The sequence below is a fragment of the Limulus polyphemus genome, unplaced genomic scaffold (genome assembly GCF_000517525.1).
Source record: "Limulus polyphemus unplaced genomic scaffold, Limulus_polyphemus-2.1.2 Scaffold3138, whole genome shotgun sequence".
NCBI classification, from domain to species: domain Eukaryota; kingdom Metazoa; phylum Arthropoda; class Merostomata; order Xiphosura; family Limulidae; genus Limulus; species Limulus polyphemus.
This window is the reverse complement of record NW_013668748.1, coordinates 29467-50871: the sequence shown is the minus strand read 5'-3', so window position 1 is coordinate 50871 and position 21405 is coordinate 29467. Positions and strand designations below refer to the sequence as shown.

General features: G+C 34.8%; 1 protein-coding gene across 1 annotated transcript in view; it reads left to right on the top strand.

Annotated features, from left to right (window-relative positions):
• The first annotated feature begins 5695 nt into the window (after window positions 1-5695).
• The window catches only part of LOC106468730, an 18287-nt gene continuing 2577 nt past the window's right edge, over window positions 5696-21405 (top strand). Inside the window, exons 1-2 of the mRNA XM_013929173.2 lie at window positions 5696-5801; window positions 18168-19096. Coding sequence (XP_013784627.2) covers window positions 5778-5801; window positions 18168-19096 — 953 coding nt within the window. The 5' untranslated portion in view covers window positions 5696-5777. The remainder of the gene's footprint in view (window positions 5802-18167; window positions 19097-21405) is intronic.

Here is a 21405-nt window from a genome sequence, read left to right as displayed (position 1 = left end):
CCTAGCTGTTTTAGCCCAAACGCAGAAAGATTATGGTCAGAATCAGGCAAGTATAGGATCTTTTGCCCAAGCTCAGGAAAAATATGGTCAAAGTCAACCTAATATAGCTGCTTTACCCCAAACTCTGAGTAGTTATGGTCAGAGTCAGGTAAATATAAGGGATTTTATTCAAGCTCAGAAAGGATATGGTCAACCTCAACCTGACCTAGCTGTTTTAGCCCAAACGCAGAAAGATTATGGTCAGAATCGGGCAAGTATAGGATCTTTTGCCCAAGCTCAGGAAAAATATGGTCAAAGTCAACCTGACATCGACGCTTTAGCCCAAATTCAGAGAGGTTATGGTCAGAATGAAGCAAATGTAGGAGATTTTACACAAGCTCAGGAAGAATATGGTCAAACCCAACCTGACATCGATGCTTTAGCCCAAACTCAGAGAGGTTATGGTCAGAGTCAGGTAAATATAAGGGATTTTATTCAAGCTCAGAAAGGATATGGTCAACCTCAACCTGACATATCTGTTTTAGCCCACACGCAGAGAGATTACAGTCAGAATCAGGCAAGTATAGGAACTTTTTCTCAAGCTCAGGAAGGATATGGTCAAAGTCAACCTGACATCGACGCTTTAGCCCAAATTCAGAGAGGTTATGGAGAGAGTCAAACAAGTATAGGATCTTTAGCTCAGGTTCAGGAAGGATATGGTCAAAATCAAGCAAATGTAAGATCTTTTGTCCAAACTACGGAAAATTGTGTTCAAATTCAACCTGATATAGCTGCTTTAGCTCCAACTCAGAGGGACTATGGTCAGAATCAGGAAAGTACAGGATCAAGTGTCCAAGTTCAGAAAGGATATAGTCAAACTCAACCTGAAGTCCATGCTTTAACCCCAAGTCAGATAGGTTATGGTCAGAATCAGGCAAGTGTAGGATCCTTTGCTCAAGCTCAAGAAAAATATGTCCAAACTCAACCTGACATAGCTACTTTAGCTCAAACTCAGTTAGATAATGGTCATAATCAGGCAGATTTAGTAATTTTAGACCCAAGTATAGAAGATAATGGCCGAAAACAGAAACATATAGCAATCTTAGGTCAAAACCAAGCAAATGAGTTAGCATTAGCCAAAACTGGAGGTTATGGTCAAACTCAGGAAGATATTTTACCTTATTCTCAAACTCAGGCAGATTATGGTCGAATTCATGCATCTATAGCAGCTTTAACTCAAGCTCAGGTAGGCCTTAGTCAGAAACAACCAAATGTTTATCAAAATGTTAAAAAATTAGTGCAAAATCAGGAAGAACTGGCTACAATTCAGGAAAATAATGGCGAAAGTCAACTACATTTATCCAAGATTCAGAATAGTTATGACCCGGAGCAACCTAATTACCAACAATATCATATTCCATCCAATATTCAGACATCTAAAGTTCGATATAGTACAGAAGAAGGTTTGAGGAACACTGATAACGAACCCATTGTTGCAATCCCTGAGCCTATTAGTTTCTCTAGTAATGAAGAATATACCAATAGCGGTTTTGTACCTCTAACAAAGCAGCAAGCCTTTTTCAATACTAGACCTGTTAACAGTCAAAGTGCTTCACCCCTAAATGTTAATAACTTTCAACACACTTTAACAAACAGTGAGAATGATAATAATGTCGACATAGCTTATTATCCAGAAAGAGGTGACGATAGCAATACCAAACTTGTTGCTGGTACTAAAAGTGAGAGCTTAGCAAGATCAGAGCTTTCCGAGAGTATAGATTTCCAAGGAATTCCGAAGCACGGCAGTCAATTTAATACAGGACTCGATAAAAGTTTTGGTGATGTATTTGAAACTACTTCAACTTCTAAGGAAGATTATCCCCGTCAACTCCCCTCTATTAACGAAGTACAACAGGAACAGGATTCTCCAGTTTTCATCCCTATAGATCAACTTCCTTCTCTTGAAGGTGTAGACCTCCGTAACCCAGAAGTACTGGAAAGACTATCGATGTTCGCACAGGATCAGGGATACAAACTAGAAAATAGTGGAGATACAGTGGCTATTCCACTGGAACTGTTGGATTCGCTTAGTGGCCTTGACGAGAAAGACATTCAGAGGTTTCTTCAACAACAACAACAGTTGTCTGGTTTCCAAGCATCAGAAGAACAGCAGATTGAAACAGTTCCTAGTTCTGTCACGTCTTAAAAATCTTACGTAAGATAAACTTTTTTGTTGTTCTTTTAAGTGTAATTTTGTTAACGTGTGAAACTTTCTTTATGATCGAGGTGAATTAAAGCCAGACGTAATAAGCACTTCACTTCCGTGTAGTCTTTAGAAAAAAACGTGCATAATCAGTGAAGCTCTGGTTTTGAATGCAAATGACCTGATGTTTTATGTAAAATGTTTTAATGTAAGGAATTATTTAATATGTGTAAATAAATATATATGTTTATACAACATACAATAGGTTTATAGACGTCATGAGACAAAACCTGTCAGTCTTATTCATTCAGCACACTTAACACAATAAACGGTTAATATTGAGTAAAATAAGTAAGTTGGACACTCAGTGCTTATCCCCTTTGATGTCAAGTTAGCACTAAAGTAGTCATGTGTGAATCACAAACATTTTTAGAATTTAGGGAATCACGTTTCCCTATCAGAAATCAGCACTTAATTATTCTATAGTTTATTTAGTTTTTTAATTAAACGGCAAATAAAAACTATCAAAATTTAGAAATGTCCTAAACAATTTATAAGAAAAGAAATTTTGAAGCTTTTTGTTGTATATAACTAATTTTATTGTGTTTGTCTTACAATCTGCTTAACATATTAAAAAAACAATAAGAAAATACAATATTTTTCATATTTAGGTCTTATAAAAAATAAGTTTATAAACAATACTATCAAAAACTGTATGTACGTTATTATTTCTTCACATACAAAATACTGTAAAGTCTACACCCTGTTTTGCTCACCAAAAATTATTATAACTCGAACAAACACGAATTAAATGTGATTAGATTTCGACCACTTAGATTTCGTTAAAACACCGTAAAGAGATGCGTCATTAAAAGTGTCATATAGAAATCAACTAACAGTAACTTATGTTTTGTGGTCACTTAAAACATTTTTAAATGTCTCATCCTGTGTAGCGTTAAAAGTTTTTTTTTTAATAATTAACTAACGCTTTACCAAACTACTTTCAAAATAGTTTAAATGATCTCAGTACATGCTATACCTCACGTTCTTCGACTTCATGCTTTTTAGGCTAAAACTAAATATACTCTTGGAATGTTCATTGAAATAAGGGAAAAAATGAGAAAAATTATTCGAAATAAAGAATTATCTTTTGTATAAATAACTCCCTTTGATAATCAATTTGCACACTGTATCAAAAAGTTCAATGTTCAAATCAAATACCTCAACATTTGATTAGAGCGTTGGTTATTTGCCCTCTTTTTATTCTTTTTTTGTTTACTTTTAGGATGACATTAGTATAAAAAATAAATCACGTTGTTCGTATTTTCTTCCGCCATGTATTTTAATCTCTTGATCTATTTCTTTTCTAAGAGTAAATAAGAAAGGTGTCATTTCTTATTGGGTAATTTCAGTCTCATCTGTTACTGTTTCTTTGTAAAATATTTCATAATAAATTAACCTAATTCCGCGTGTTTCTATTCTTATTGGCCTGCTTCGTGTAAATTATATTTGAATCGTGTCATATGGGTTATCTGATAAGAAAAGCACTAGTCTAATAAATCTGACCTGTTTTAAAATATTAGCAGAACAATATCTCTTCCGCATTCACTAATTACTCAACATTATGTCTAAACAAACTTACTCCCTATCCGTCACTTCGTTAATAAACAACATACAGACACTAACACAAATGAATTTTTTAACGAGCCTTGATTAACTTAGCTTTTCTTTCATCTCCCGTACATAATCGTCACTTTGGTTCAACGAGAAACAAATTTTTCGTGTTTTAAAAAAGAAAGGGAAAGAACGACTATTCAGAGCACAATAATTACATTCTTGGTAGGTTCAATAACAACGACTGATAAAAAAAAAAAATTATTTTAAATAATGTCATTGATCATGAGAATATTTAGTAAAACCTCTGTGACGTATTAGTTGTTTCTATAGAATTTATAAAACGCATATTTTTAACTACACTCAAAAGCTCGTTTGTCCATTTTATAGTTGTTGATTATATATAACCTTGACTAGAGTCAGGTTTGGATGGAAATAACACAAACTCGGTGTTAGACTGCAAGTCTAAAACCGACTAAACATCAGATTAAGTATCCCAACCACCATGAACGTTAATCACAGACTCAATGTAACCATACTATCATGATTACTCTTATTCAATTAAAGACACAGAAAATCAAATAATGTCGTGAACAGTTTTTTGTTTTTCACAGGGGTTAAGAAGGTTTTACAGTATATCTAACATCTAAAACATTGATTTATTCCCGAGTAACTCTTCTTGTTTTGTTGATTAGTTATAAATTCCAAGTTCTAAATCTTTAGTGAGATGGGCCAGCTGTTGTTAGCGTATCCAAATAGTGGAACATAATGGTTCATGGTCCACATCTCATTTTTCACAAAAACTTGCTTCACACTTTGAGTCCATCAGTGCAGTATAAGAATGAAGGTGAAATCCCACTAATCGGTCAAAGTTTACCATTATATATCCCGATGACTTGACAGTAAGCTTGAAGGGTTCTAACACTAAACATCAGGGTTCGATATAGAGGTGGGCTCAGCGAAGATAGCTCATTGTGTAGCTTTCTGCTGAAACACCAACAAATTGCTGTTTTGATTTATATTTTCCAGGCTTCTGTAAGCTGATCAATGGAAATCATTTGGTAATTCGTTGTAGCAGAATAAATCAGAATATGGTCAGGAAAATGATGGACTGAAAAGCGGAATATCAAATAAGCATCTCTTATCTATGTATATGTCTATTTCAACAGCAAGCCCTTTAAAATAATAAAGTCATTATTAAAATAATTACATAACAAAATATTATATGAATTGTTCATTTTATATATCAAAGCTCATAATAAATCCTTTGATGGTTCTATGCAGATTTTATTACCATTTCATCATAATGACTTTGTTGGTCGATCTATGTAGGTTTTATTAGTATCTCTTCATAATGACTGTGTTGGTGGTTCTATATAGATTTTATGATTATCTCAACATAATAACTCTTGGTGGTTTTATATAGATGTTGCTACTGTTTCTCCATATTTATTCTGTTGTTGTTTCTCTGTATATTTTATTACTAGCTTTTCATAAACGCTCTTTGGATGGTTCTGTGTAAGATTTTGTTTCTATTTCTTCTCCCTCAAAATGCTACTTCCGGCTACGATCTATAACCCTAAAGCTATTTTCAGAATTGAGCTAATAATGAACGATGATGGTACTAATATACCTTAGAAGTAAAATTACGTGAAGTTACATAACACAAAGCAGTCTTACCCTTGTATTCTTAACCTTTTTCCTGGATGAAGAAAGGAAAATTACTCAGCTTCTTTGCTATTTACCTTGACCCCAAGGATAGTTCACGTCAGCCACCTACCGATGTAAATGTGAAGGTTTCAATTCGTCTGCTCACCCAATGGAACGCGTATACCTTTTTAGCTATTCGAAGTGAAAAGAAGGGGGTATATATAATGCAGACTTAAATAAGATGTAATTATTCAGGTTTCTCAGCGAACCGTGAGAGGGCAACAAGAACGTCGTTTCTGAACATCCACAACTAACCACCGTTTCAACGAGCATGCCTCCCTGTCCCATGATCTTGGTAAGATGTGATAGCGTATGTATGAACTATTATTTCATGTTTATAAGGAACCTTAATTCATTTCAGTCGTTCAGTAAGTTTGACCCAGTTGATCTAAAAACTGACACCTCTCACGCCACCTGGATCTATATGGAACCATTTAGACATTTTATATATTCTGCATTTAATCAAATAGGTTTTTAATATAGTCCGCACTTATTTAATTTTTCGATTTTTCTTTATTTTTATTATCATTTTGATGCTATTCTAAGTAGAGAAATATTATTTTCTGTGTTAAATTTCTAAGAATGTTATGCAGATGAGAAAAAAGCAGATAAATTAAAAGACCATGAAGATCTATATACATGTGTGTATTTTTGAGTGTGAATTATTTGAACAGGATAATTAAGCAACCAGTTTTTAACACAAAAAATATTTTGTTGCGTTTAAACGTTTGTCAAATCTGGTAATGGTTTCAATGTGTGTGAATCAAAGTTTCAACATGTGTTAGGTATTTAAACTGTGTTTTTGCTACAGAAATTCGACTTGTAGTAAGACCATATAGTTACCATGTAATTAAAACTTATATATTTTAAACTATTATAGGAAGTGTTAATAATTGAATTCGCGCAAAACTGTTGTGATCGAACCTCCAATTTCTAGCGTTAAAAGCCTTGAAACTTATCGCTAAATCGTCTGGGGCCATTAATAATTTAAATTGCTTGAACAAACGACAGTTTGATGTGTAACACCTCAGTGATACTTGAAATTCTCTTGTTACTTGACTGGTAAATTATTTTAGGTTACGTGTGACTTTTGGAATCTGATAACTGTGACTTGTTCATTGTATTAATCTAAATCTATTCACCAATGAGTGTGAATACACTTCAGGTATGTGAACCTTCTCCAGAGAACTGATTTTAATAAACTTGACGCAACTAGAGCTCTTAGAAACAGAAAGAGTGGATTTGTAGAAGTAAGGATAACGGGGCATTTTCAAATGTCGTGTTTATATTATTCATGCCATATTCACCAGAAATAGTTTGAAACCTTAATATTAAGGCCTATCACGATAAAAAAAAATGTAGCATCATCAAAAATTCCTTAAAGTAATTATTTTAATATAAAAGTAAATAACTACATTAATAGGTATAATGTGTGAATAACCAGAATGTAGGTAGATAAAGTGTAAACAGGTATAATGTGTGAATAATTAGAGTGCAAATAACTAAAAAAAAGTGGATAGGTTTAGAAGATAAATAACTAAAGTGTAAATATTGTATTATTAACTAGAACGTTTTCATAACTATATTATGTATCTTGAATGTTGGTGGTTGACTGATTCAGATAATTGAATGACAAGAGCGAAAGCAGCTAGTCAATAGTACCCATCTCCAACTCTATGACGTAAGGAAAGCATTATTACATAAACAAAATTATTGTAACGAAGTATCAGTTTTTCGTATATTGTATATAGATTAAAATACAAATAGAACAGATATCTAAATATATTTGAAATTATACAACAGAATTTCAGATCTGCATAACACATAAAAGCTCAAATCTCTGAATAAAGAAGAAATTTGTTTTATTAGCATCGAGCTGTACAATGGGCTATCTGCGTTTTGTCCACCAGGGGCAATCAAATCCAGGATTTTATGCTGTAAGTCCGTAAATTTAGTACTGATCCACCAGGGACAGAGAAGAAAGAATATAATAATTAGCGTTAGATGAACAGATTATTAGCAATTTTTAATTATTAACATTCAAGGTGGGCTGGGCTGTGGGGATACGAGTGTCCATGGTTTGCGTCCCCTTATAGCTTAAACATAATCTCAGCATATTGGGACCATGGGGACGTTAGATAAGATGGACTGTCAAACCCAACTATTCGATTAGTGTAGCCAAAGCTTTGAGAAATGAAGAGTTGCAATCACATAAAATGGAACATCCAAAATGTCTGTATTTGTTTGTTACTTTGACCACTCAATAACTTGAAAACATTTAAAAACCGTGATATATAATATATTCAAATGTTACTCTCAAAGTCAAAAGTTAAGTTGTAACAATACAATCTCAGAAAGTGGAACAACTTGTACATCCACAGGATGTCTCCAGTGTTTTCGAATGTACGACCAGTTTTTAGCAGTATGACCATTGCCTGGATAACTCAAACTTTATAGATTCTTTCAATATGTGAATTCAGTAAAGTATCTGTAGATTAATAATATTTTGCTAAATGGAGCGTTTACAACAAAGACCTTTGATGTGATGAACAACACAGAGAATCTCACAATGTAGAAGGACTCATTTAAGCCTAAACAAAATACGGTTTGAAATATATTTAGCTATCTGTTCTACTTGTATTTTAATCTATATACGATATACAAAAAAGTGGTATTTCATTACAATAGTTTAGTTCAAGTGACCATAATGCTTTCCTTATGTCATGAAGTTACACTTATTGCGATTACATGGTGAAATGTCAACAATAACGGGGGGAATTTTTCACACTCGAATGAACCGGAACTTCTGCTTAAAAAGAAAACTATTCTCCAAGTTTTATTAGCCTTAGCAGACAGCTGTCTCTTTATATGCTAAAGCAGTCGCTTGAAAGGGCGTATGAGTTTCTAACGCAAGCTAAAAAATGTGAAATATAGCTTACTTTACAAAGGTGTTCCCTACATCACAGTGTCGTGTTTCTTATACAGTAAGAGACGTTGTATGACGGGCTTTTAAGATCAAGTTTTTTTTTAACGTTTTCATCCACACACCCGTATTTTTTTTTTTTTTGGTTAAAGGTTTAAGTCTGACCTTCAAGGGCGGCAGCTTCAACCGATACAACGTTTTCCTTAACTAAGGCGCATGATTTAATAACCCTATAGTTTGTTTGTTTGTAATTAAGCACAAAGCTACACAAAGGACTATCTGTGCTTTGCCCACCACGGGTATCGAAACCCGGTTTCTAGCGTTGTAAGTCCGCAGACATACCGCTGTGCCACTGGGGGCAACCCTATAGTTGGAAGACAAGTAAAGAATAAACGGAGAATCCTTGAATTCGGCTTCTGTTCTTATTTTCTTATCACGTTTCATAGCAGCATATTCATCTATACACTAATAATACCGTCCTACGCTAATAGCTATAATTAGTCATTAGTTTTTTTGTTATTTTTTAGCTTTTCCGGTTCATTCTATCCAGTATGATTCATCTATATCAGTAATTTTCAAACCTTGTCAGACAGAGTTTCCATAAGTTAAGGAAAATTGCACCTTCCCCCCATAGTTTACGATTTGATAGATTGCGCAGGAAAACCACGCAATATAAGTGGTGTCACGGTTGCTAAAAAAATATCACCTGGCAAGCCAAACAAAAGTTGTTTGCGATATTTTTTTATTTTGGTTATTTTTGACGCTGGGGTTACATGATCCGCTCAAGGATCAAAAAGATTAGCTTGTTGTTGATAGAGCTCTTCTGTTTTATGAGTAAGCCAATACCTATTCTCTAACTAATTAGCTTGTTCTGATTGGATGTTGAAAATAATTTATAACAATATTTTCTTTTTACATCAAAAATCGTTTCTTAAAAACAAAACTGACACGCAGTTAGCAACTCCTCTGGGGTACTCCCGCTTCATGGTTTGAGAACCTCCTGTTTATATGACATCATTATAAACGAATTTTAAGTAGATTCTTGACACTAATTTTCCAATTGTAAACGTTCCCGGTGGCTCAGCCATAAGTCTGAGGGTTTATACGGTAACAGTTGGATTTCGATACCAGCGGTTGCAGAGCACAGATAGCGATCAAAATAAAAACAATCTAATCATGAAACATTAAGATTTTTTTCAATGTGTTTTTACTTAATAGGGTTATTGAAGTTATGATCTAAAACAATTAAAACTAAGCCTTTCTCTTTTTATTGCCCTTCGGTGGCTCAGCGGCAAGTCTGAAGGCTCACGCCGCTAAAAACCGGGTTTCAATATTCGTGATGGGCACAGCACAGATAATCCATTGTGTAGCTTTAACAAAAACAAAAAAAAACTCTTTTTATTTCTCTTTTTTTTTTTTACGTATAACCTAGAAGTGCAATCTTCGACATCTGAATCAAGATAAACTCTGGTTGACGCTATTATCGTCCAATCTTTCTCTCTTCTGAGCACAACCATAACCACTGGCAAGTTATCGTGGTCAACATCAGACATTGCCAACTCAAATATCTTACATGTGTGGAAAAGAATATATTGTTTGGTTCATTTCTAAAACACGTGAATAGTAATATCAAAGTTTACTCTTTTTCTGATGTTGCCAGCATGAATATGTCTTACAGGAGAACACGTAAACAAAACGCGCAAGTAAAGGGATATACCGTATGGCTCATTGCCAGAACACGTTTTTGTTTTTTTTTTCCCTAGATGACAGACCGAAAATTCCAAGTATTACAGGTTTCCTACAACCTAAGGGAAATTTTTGCTAATCCTTATTCAACCGGTGTTTCAAACACTATGGCAGAGTTCGCTTCCCTACTGTAGACAGTGCTAAATAAAACTGGTTTCAAACAGAAATCAAAAAATATATACATGGTGTGTGAACAATGCTTTAATGTATTTCGTTTTCAAAAACGAAGCGTTGCTTAGGTAAAAACGCAAAGTCTCACCATCCATCTACCAGTGTATAAAATGTGATATCTTGTTAACAGTTCTCAGTAAAATAAAAAGTGTTTATTACAGTAAGAAAATCATGTGTATTATGTGTTTTTCCTCTATGTTCTATATGTTTTACGGTGTCAATTTCACGTTTTCTGCTGCTTAACTACAAAACACTGTAACTAAGAGGCTGTCACAGTTGTATTCCACACGTCGTTTAAAGTTATCTCAGTAATATTACTGGTTATAATGCTTATTATATATATATAATTCTTTTAAAATTATGAAGATTATTTTACACTATTAACTTACTATATGAATTTAGAACGATCCTATGCGACATAACCTACCCTTTAAAATTTTCAATCCATGTGCAAAATACATTTTTTCATGTGCACCAGTATCAAGTATGCTACCGTTTTTTTTGTTCTTTTTTTTGGGGGGGGGGGTTATTTTTATTCCCTATGGAATCATTAGGTGGTTTTGCAAAGCTTGTTTGTTATGAATTTCGCGCAAAGATACACGAGGGCTATCTGCGCTAGCCGTCCCTAATTTAGCAGTGTAAGACTAGAGGGAAGGCAGCTAGTCATCACCACCCACTGCCAACTCTTGGGCTACTCTTTTACCAATGAATAGTGGGATTGACCAAAGCATTATAACGCCCCCACGGCTAAAAGAGCGAGCATGTTTGGTATGACGGGGATTCGAACCCGCGACCCTCAGATTGCGAGTCGAGCGCCCTAACCACCTGGCCATGCCGGGTCTCTTTGCAAACCTACCAATTGGTTATTAGGCCTTTAGGCCTATCGACTGCCAGAGTCATTACGGCCGTCAACGTGTTGAAACTCCTCACCATTACTGAGGATGTGCACAACTGTAATAATTAAGTATGCGGCATTTGATTGGTTGTTGTGAGGTAATATTGAATATATTTGTTTCGGATATTCGCGCAAAGCTACACAACGGCTATATATTCTAGCCGGCCCTAATTTTGAATTGATAGACTAGAGAGTAAAAACACTCACCGCCAATTCTTGGGTTTTTTAATCGATAATAGAGATTTTATGATCACTTTTATAACGAAACCACAACCCCCAAAGTGCGATTTTGAGGTAATGGGGGGGGGGCGAACCGTCGAATATTGGGCCCATAGTTAGACGTGCTAGTCACTAAACCACACCTATTACAAAATTATGGGATTACCGTGGAAAATATTATTATATATATATTTTTTTATTCTTGGGAATTTTTATGACATTACATACTCTAGTTACACCGATTACGGATTAGCTACGTAATTTACTAAATTATTATTATCATATTTCTGATTTATTTAGCTTATTATGAAATTTTACCAAAGTTATTGATTATCAACAACTCGTAAGGAAAAAACATCTTAATGTTAATTAGCTGTTTTACAAAGTATTTTAATTAAAGAATATTGGTATTAGTGTTGTCTTCGCTTTCATTTTAAAACAAACCCAGCATTGTTTTACTTAACGGCGATGTTCGTTTTACATTATTCTAATACGCAACGAAGATAAACGTATAATTCACACTACGTTTACGTGTACTGAAATTACTTCGACATAACTACTGACAACTGCTCGATAGTAAAAACAACAATTATATTCTAAACAAACCATTTTAGGTCATGCTAATAAGAACTTCTGTTTTCGCCCTTTGTGAACCATTAGATGCTTAGCGCGATAAAGTGTCCTGTTAAAGACACAAATGATAAACATGAGTGAAGCAACAATACCGTAGACCCCTAAAATGTGGTGTTTAAGTTCTTATTTATTATTAGCGAAATCCTATTGTATTTGTTGGTGCTATATAACCATAGAAGAACAAGCAGTTTCATTCGACCTATATCTTGCAAGGTGTAGGATCTGGTTTGAGAGGAGCGACATAGCACTGCTTGGGGTCAGCAGTGACCAATCTTTCACAGCCTATTCATCACTTTCTTCATAAGGACCAACATTATTCTAATTGGACCTTATATCAGTCTTTGTCTTTAATATGCTGACTGTTTATTCCTGACTTATTGTCCAGAAAAACTTAATTAACTCTTATCTTTCAATGCATATGAATCCTCACCTCCCCCTTCCCTTTCCTCCCCTTGACTTTATTGTTTTTCAGCTGGGTTTCTTTTCTAGACAGCAAGTGAAGCGTGTATGGCCTTAAATCTTAAAACTTGCTACTGCATAGCCATTGTATCCGCCTTTTTTTGTTTGTGTTGTTCTTATGTTAATGATCTGTCGTTGGGAAAGCTTTATTTATTCTCTACAGATACCTCTTCTGATATGTATACCTGCGACTCTACATGCGAGAATTCTTCTTAACAGATTTTCTGTGGCGTTCTCAGATTTCGGGATTTTTTTCTTTTTTTGTTAGAATGACAAAAAGAATTGATCATTAAATTAGCAGAAACTGTGATTAAAATCTTAAAACACAAATATTATACATTTGTTTTTGTTTTCATCTGAAGAAATTACCATATATGTATATATTGTAGTACTTATTTTCTGTTTGACTGGAGAAATTTGGCAAAAAAAAGACGTACTTTTAGTTACTTAAAAAAATTTGCACTGTACCGTTTTCTCTAACGTCTTATCTTGTTACACATACATATATACATATAGCTTAAAGAGTATTATATATATATATTGATATTTTTTATTCGTAATTTGTCTCTTATGTATTTTCTTTTCATAACAAAAAAAAAGAGGTTGTTTTTATTTCCCCGGTGGTTCAGCGGTAAGCCTGAAAGCTTACAACTGTAAAAATCAGGTTTCTATACCCAAGATGGGTAGAGCACAGATAGCCCATCGTGTAGCTTTGGACTTATCTAGTACAACAGAACGAGAAACGATTTTTTATAAAAGTAGAAATTCACATAATTGTAATAATAACAACAACTACATGTACCTTTTCAAAATCTTGTTATTATTATTTGATAGATTGTTTAGGCAGAGTATTCATGATGAAACTTTGTAGACTGGACGGCAACTACCTGTTTCTCTACAACAGGCAGTTGCCATCCATTCTACAAAGTTTCATCTTATTATATCTTTTTTTACTTGTTCTACGTTTTAGTCACAGGTTTATTTCATGAAGAATGTACCTATGACGGATATTTGACTATATAATTAGTTGTGTGACTTACTGTCTATTATAAGTCTTTGTTTCTTCATGCTTCACTCCATGTTTAACTGAAATGGACTGATAACAAAAAAAGAACGACTTTAGTAATTGTTATTATTGTTAGTTAATTACCTAAAACTTTACATGTCAGATATTTTGGTGGCATGATGTATGTGACCGAAATAATCTTAATTCCCAGTTCCAATCAGCGAACAGGTGCTCATTTTGTATAAAGAACATAAAACAATACTGTAAGGAAAAGATAACCATCTTTCTTCAGTTTCGAAGAAAACAACTTATCTACGACTTTCATAAATTAATGAAAACCGGTGTTCTCAAAAAACCTAAAATAGTAACGACATATATTCAAACTTTCAATGAAATTAATGACATTCTTTGAGATATGTACAGTCGAAGAAACGTTCTAACAAACGTCGTCAAGTTTTACCTAACCAAAACTTTTTAGAACACTGTACAGAAATCACAGAATCTGAAAGAAGGAAATATTGTGGACAATTATAATTGAAGATGTATAATATTTCAAAAAAAGTGACCACATTTAAGAAAGCGGTTATAATGCCACTTCCTAAGTTAAGGACAATGATTATCCTTGACTGTCTACCCATTATTTACTTTGATCTTTCCTCTATGGCATATTTATGGCAGAATTTAAAAGCTAGACGTTATGTATTGCCAAACTCAAACCACCTGGATAAGTTATGTTGGCTATTTAGCCACACAAGGAAGAGATGCAATTAATTTTCCTCAAAATCTCTACTCCCTTAACCCGAACATAAGAATCACCCTGCAGGTAAAATGGAACAGAACCCTACCACTCCATGGCTTTCTACCCAACGACATCGCTGCTTCATTACACTATAGAAAAAATCTATCCAATAAAATATCTCCATATAAAATCCGCCCACCTTCCCTCTACATAATGGGGAATTATCAGAAATATGTTTGTAACAGTCTGTTTGTTTGTTTATTTGAAGTTAAGCACAAAGCTACACAATAAACTATCTATGCTCTGCCCACCACGGGTATCGAAACCCAGTTTCTAGCGTTATAAGTCCGCAAATATGCTGCTGTGCCACTGGGAGGGGGGGGGGCTGTAACAGTCAGAAAAACTTGCAAGTACGGCCAACTTAAGAAAGAACTGTTCATATAGCAGACTTTTAAATCAAATAGTCGACTTCATCAGTACTTCAAACATCACCAAAGCTACTCAGGCAAAACTCCAAGTTCAACGCAAAGCTAAAAGCACAGTAACATTCATTTCAAAAATAGCCTAGATATTCAGGAGGATTTTCTACAAATTACACCTAAGTTTAATTCAAATCCAGACAAACTTTCAGAAGCATGTGAGCCAAAGTGAAACAACAAACCAGCAACGACATGCCCAGCAAAGAATCTACAGCTTCTTGTTGTTATGGCGACCGTAGTTATAGGAGACTATAGGACATAGACACTTAGAGCATAACGATACAACAAATTTACCAGAATACAGTTATTAACATCACAAACTTTGATCAACCAATTGAACGCTATAAAATCAGAATACTTGCTAAAAAGTTAATTTATAAAATCAAATTGCAGTCAACTCACAACTGAAAATAAGGCCTAAAAAATCGGCAGCTTAACTATAGAGACATCCAGTCTCCTCAAAGTCGCAGCTACTATAATGGGATTGCACTAAAGACAACTACACTAATGACAAAATTCTGTAACACACGAGCAAGCGCTAAGCAACGATAAAACCTACCATTCTTTGGGTTACGCTTAATTATACACGCTGTGTACACACAGACTTTTTTTTTCACCTTTCAACCGCTGCTGATCATGTTCCCTTATTTCAACCCCAGTCCATTTATCATATCTTTCTCGCTACGCTGAAAATGTAAATAACTACATCAAGGTCCTATCTGAAAAGCCAGAATATTGAAATTTTCTCTTTACAAAGGATTTATTTGTGGGTCATTTTCACCTGAGTGTTGAACTTCCCCATTCCAAACCTCGTCTTCACCCGAAAAACTTGTAAGTACGGCCAACTTAAGGAAGAAGTGTTCATATAGCAGACTTTTAAATCAAATAGTAAACTTGTCGACTTCATCAGTACTTCAAACATCACCAAAGCTACTCAGGCAAAACTCCAAGTTCAACTTCCATGTGATGTTTCCTCTTCAGTTTTACACTCAAGCAAGTTCTCTATACTTCCAAGTGATGTTTCCTCTTCAGTTTTACACTCAAGCAAGAAGAGGAAACATCACTTGGAAGTATAGGGAACTTGCTTGAGTGTAAAACTGAAGAGGAAACATCACTTGGAAGTATAGGGAACCAGTTTTACACTCAAGCAAGCTCCATATACTTCCAAGTGATGTTCCTCTTCTCTTACTGCCGCGTCTCTACCTCCACCTGCCGCTAATCGTATTTCTAGCTTCAGCACTGAATTTCCTCAATCTAAAACACGTTTCCGTCAACCTCCGCCAAGAGAGCTTCTTACCTCGTCATGCCATATGTGAAGAAACATTATCCTGCCCAATACTCAAAGTCTCCTCTGTTCCATCCTTCTCTGTCTCCATATCATTACAGTCCTTCTCCTAGGTCTCAAACTCGTATCTCAAGTTAATCTCAGACCTATAGTCAGTCTTCTTGCCATGCCACAACACAGAATGATTTTCCTGAAACAATGAATGTCTGTCTCATCCCAAGCTTCCCTTGACCTTGTAATGTCTCATTCCAATTCCAAGTATGATAACAGTGAGAACATTTCCAAAACGTCTAACATGACATTTTTAAGGCTAACAGCTTCACCTGCCCTTGAACGGCATGCTCTCGTCCTTCTCAACGCTTCTTATATCTTTAAACTACTCCTATTGTTCTTCTATATGCTATTTTATGCCTCTCATACTTTGACTTAATCACCTACTTCCAGGATATCTGGATATTTGTTATTCTCACTTCATCCTTTTCAAATCATCCTGTTCTGAGCAAAACAACTCCACCATGTGTAGGAAAGAGAGCAAATCAACATATTCCTGACCTTTCTGCCTTAGCTGAACACTTGCGACGAAGACGGCACCATGATGGCCTGAAAAAGGTCTCAGCAACCAAGTTAGGCAACGTCCCTTGGAAACCCAATATTTCACAATGTCTACAATGACATTTGGACCTGTTTCTTGCGACAATGGCAATACTTCTATTTATAATCAAGACTAATATGTAGAAAATCAAAATAATGGCAAATATCCAACTTCAGCATAACTTTGGATCAAAGGTCAAGAATAATAATTGATAATTCTTTTTAAGAGTGCACCAAACAGTTTACTGAAAGAATCAGGAAGAATATTTCGTAAAATTAAGAAAATGGTTTATTCAACTGGATTTTAATGACTTTATTTGCCTTACATGTAACAATGAATCTTCTAAAGAAAATATATTTTAAAATTCATTGTCGCTTTAAAATAAACTGATGATAAATGAAGGTGTAATAGTTCAATCATTACATGAAATAAACCAAGTGATTCGATATCTTGAATAACGAAAGGTAAACAGAATTTGGAACTGATGAAAAACAAGTATTGCTCAATACCTTCAGAGAAGAAGATCAAAACAAAAGTAAAATATATATTGCACACTTAAACAACAACAACAACAAAAAAACGACTTGATTTACCCGTGCTAACTCTACACTCCAAAAACTGTTGGAAACTATAGGTCTATCAGGCCAGCCCCCCGGTGGCTCATCGGTAATTGTGGAGGCTCATAACGCTAGAATCCGGGTTTTAGTACCCGTGCTGAACAAAGCACAGACAGCCTATTGGGTAGATTTGTGTGTAATAATAACAACAACAACAAAAAGCTATCAGCTTCTCACCTCCGGCAGTCTGTGTAAACGAGTTTCTTTTCATACAGTTACACTGAATTTCATATGTAATTATTTTAAATGCTGATAATATTTAAAAACTATCTATGAAAATTCTCTTTAAACACAGGTTTCATTGTCGCTATTCAAAACGTCAAGGAATTTCACACAAACGTCGCTATTAAAGTAAATTTAGAAGGAAGTGGTTAACCTAATTGATATACATGAATTGAAAATAATAGTTTTTAGCTTAAATGATATTGAATATTATTTGTTCTAAACAACAAACTGATTTTATATTTAACATCTAGAGTATTGTTGGATAATTCTTTATAATTAACAGTTTCTTTGTGTTGTTTAAATTTACGCTTCAAAATAACTAGCTTAAAAATGACATTGGGAAATATGATATTAATAAAGTACTTACTTGGAGTTTTTTCTATGCTATTTATTGACTCATTTATGTGAGCAAACACTCAAAAATAAATTACTGCATTATGTGTGTGCTGATGTCCTTTGTTGTTTTCAGTTAAAACGTGCCCTCCATTGGCATAGCGGTATGTCTGCGGACTTACAACGCTAGAACTCGGGTTTTGATACCCGTGGTGGGCAGAGCGCAGATAGCTCATGGTGTTGCTTTGTGCTTAACTTAAAACAAATCAAATAAAAAAGATAAAAGTAAAAACTTTTTTTATATATATAAATATAAGCTTTATTTTTATTTTTCCGCAGCTCTTCTCCTTCATAAGTGTTTTGAGTTATTTGGCTTGTGGTCAACAGCGCTTTCAACAAAATAGAGGATATGCTGTTATTCCTCTGCTTAAAAGGTCTTATGGTCAAAATAACAAAGAAGAGCGAGATTCAATCAAAGTTCGGTTTCGGATTCCTCTTTTCTTCCAGGATGGCAAAGTTCAAGTTGGTGAAATACGAAAAATCCAAAATGACCAGTTCACAAGCTCAATCCCCCATAATCAGTTTGATTTTTCAATTTACCAACCTAAAGAAACGTCTGCTTTTACTTTTCCGCCGTTACTTGTTTCACAGAATCATTTCGAGACAAGAGAAAATTCTCGAAGTGTAGTTTCCGAACAAGACAATTTGTTTTACAACCATTCACATTACAGAAGCAGTGGGGCTGGTTTTCCAGATCATAACCAACCTACAGAAAATATGAGTTTTTATAAAGTTAGTACTGAGACCCAGGCTCCGCCAACCCAGCAGAGAAGAAACTATAGGATTGACTTTTCCACAGAGCAAAACAATGAGCAGAAATATTCATCTCAATCACCTAATGACAATTATCAATTGAGAACCGGCCAACAAAAGCATTTCGACTCATTAGCAGAAAGTCATACTAATGAACCGTTGGTTAACCAGGGTCGAACTTATTCCACTGTCTCTAATTATTCTAAATATCCAAAGTTTGCTAGTGATCTCAGTAGCAGATTAGCAGATATTAAACAGTTGATTTATAATTCTCAAAGAGATCCGGAACGTGGCCACCTGACGGGCAATACAAACAATTCAAATAATAAAGATCATTCAGTCTTTTTCTCACAGCATGTTCCTGTTGAAGAATCAATTATGCATCCAATTAAAGATCTTCCTGCCTGCACAAACAACATTCTTGGCTATTGCCCTTTCCAAACAGAGTACCCGAGGTAAGGAAAGTTTCTTCTGTTTGAAGGAGTTACATAACTTAGCGTTTCAGTTTTCTCTGTTAAATGTACCGAATAAATAAAAAACAGAACATTTACGTTTCAGTTTTCTCTGTTAAATGTAATAATAAATAAAAAACAGAACATTAACGTTTCAGTTTCTCTGTTAAATGTAATAAATAAATAAAAAACAGAACATTAGCGTTTCAGTTTTCTCTGTTAAATGTAATAAATAAATAAAAAACAGAACATTAGCGTTTCAGTTTTCTCTGTTAAAATCCCTAAATATAAGAACAACGGAAGTTTTGAAGAAACTAGGTTTTAATAATCTATATTGCGACTGATTATTGTAATTCTTATCAAATGGAATCTTCCTGTATTTGTACTGTGTCTTTAAAAACTCGAAAACAATTACTATTTATTTTTACAGGCTTTTTCTTTGTTTGATAATCTGTGTCATGTTGTACCTTTCTTTAATTAGTTTGAATCATTTTAGCTTAAGCATGTTCAGAATATTTTGCGTTTTCTTTTTAATTTATGAAACTGTTTTACATATAATTTATACAAAATGGTCTTAGTTTCCTATTCCGCTATATCAAGAGGAGTACAAAATAAAAAGTGTTAGCAGAGTAATCACACAGTTTGTGTATATGTTTGTTTGTTTCTAATTAAGCACAAATCTAAACAATGGGCTATCTGTGCTCTGCCCACCACGAGTATCGAAACCAGGATTCTAGCGTTTTAAGTCCGCAAGCATACCGCTGTGCCACTAGGGGGGGGGGGGAGGATAAAAAGATACTTTAGTATTTCCTACGTGCCAACCATATCAAGAATAATGATGTTGTGAGTAACTAGCCTTTGCCTTACCAAATAGTCCTTGTTAAATCATCTAGCTGAGCGTGGAGTAGGGATTAACGAGGCAGACTGTAAACTCAAGGATTCGTAGTTCGATTCTTGTTGTCGCAAAATCGCCCTCCGCACTTTGAAGCCGTAGGTGCATTATAGGAGTGGCGATAAGATCCATTATTAGATTAAAGTAGTCTAAGCTTGGCGGTTAGTGCTGTTAATTAGCTGCCTTCCCTATAGCGTTTCAGTTTAAAATTAGTGAAGGTTAGCAAATAAAGCCTTTTTGTAGTTGTGCGTAAATATCTGAATCCAATAGATCACAAGTATCACCGTATCAGCTCAGTAAAATGTAGGTGTGGTGTTAAAAATCCAACTGCGTACAGCTGTTTTATGAACGCAAATTGCTTATCGTCACCGAGAAGAACGAAAACATAGAAGTCGTAAGGTGCTAAGTCATAGCTCTATTCGGAATGGGAAAGAACTGCTCAATCGCAATCATTATACAGACAGAAAAATGGGGTATGGCACTATCATCCTGTAGGATACATATCTTGTCCTGGTTACATGGTCCTTCTTCAATTGTGACTTACTCTATTCATGGAGACGAAAAACCTGATTATTTTTTGAACACCCCTTTGTATTTGCCGTACATTTATTGTCGTCCACTGTTTAGGACTTAGCGCCCCGTGTGCAAAAGTTCTGAGCTTCAACAATATGATCATGTGGTTAAGGCGCTCGACTCACAATCTACGGGTCGCAGGTTCGAATTCCAGTCCCACCAAAAATACTCTCACTTTCAGCCTTGGAGGCGTTATAATGTGACGGTCAATCACATTATTCATTGGTAAAAGAGTAGCTCAAGAGTTTGCGGTGGGTGATGAAGACTTGCTGCTCTCCTTCTAGTCTTTCACTGCTAAATTAGAGACTGCTAGCGCAAATAGTCCTCGTGTAGCTTTGCTTGCGAAATTCGAACCAAACCAGTTCAACAATATAAGCAAAACTAATCATTATGAATGAATACAGTTATATTAATTAACTAACGACCGGAGGCGTAACAATATATAATCTACTCTTTCATTCGCTACTTCCGGTATAGCAAACTAATTTTGCTGAATTCACAGCTTATCAGTGCTGCTTGGAAGAGCGAAACAAATATACAAAGTAGGCTTAATATAATGGTGAAATTCAGGCAGTTTGTTCGGTTTTGATTTATTGTCCCTTACTTAGCACTAACAATTAACTGTAACGGAATGCCACATGTTATCCAAACACTTAAAGTATTTTAGATTATTAATGGTAAGAAAAGGTCTGTATATCTAACCCAAGTTGATAATTTTCTGTGCGAAATTCGATTTGTCTATAAAGAATAATTAAGCACATTAACTAGTTCTCTGTCTTTGCTTCAAAACATATAATAAGCCTACGTTTGTTTTATGAATTTCGCGCAAAGATACACGAGGGCTATA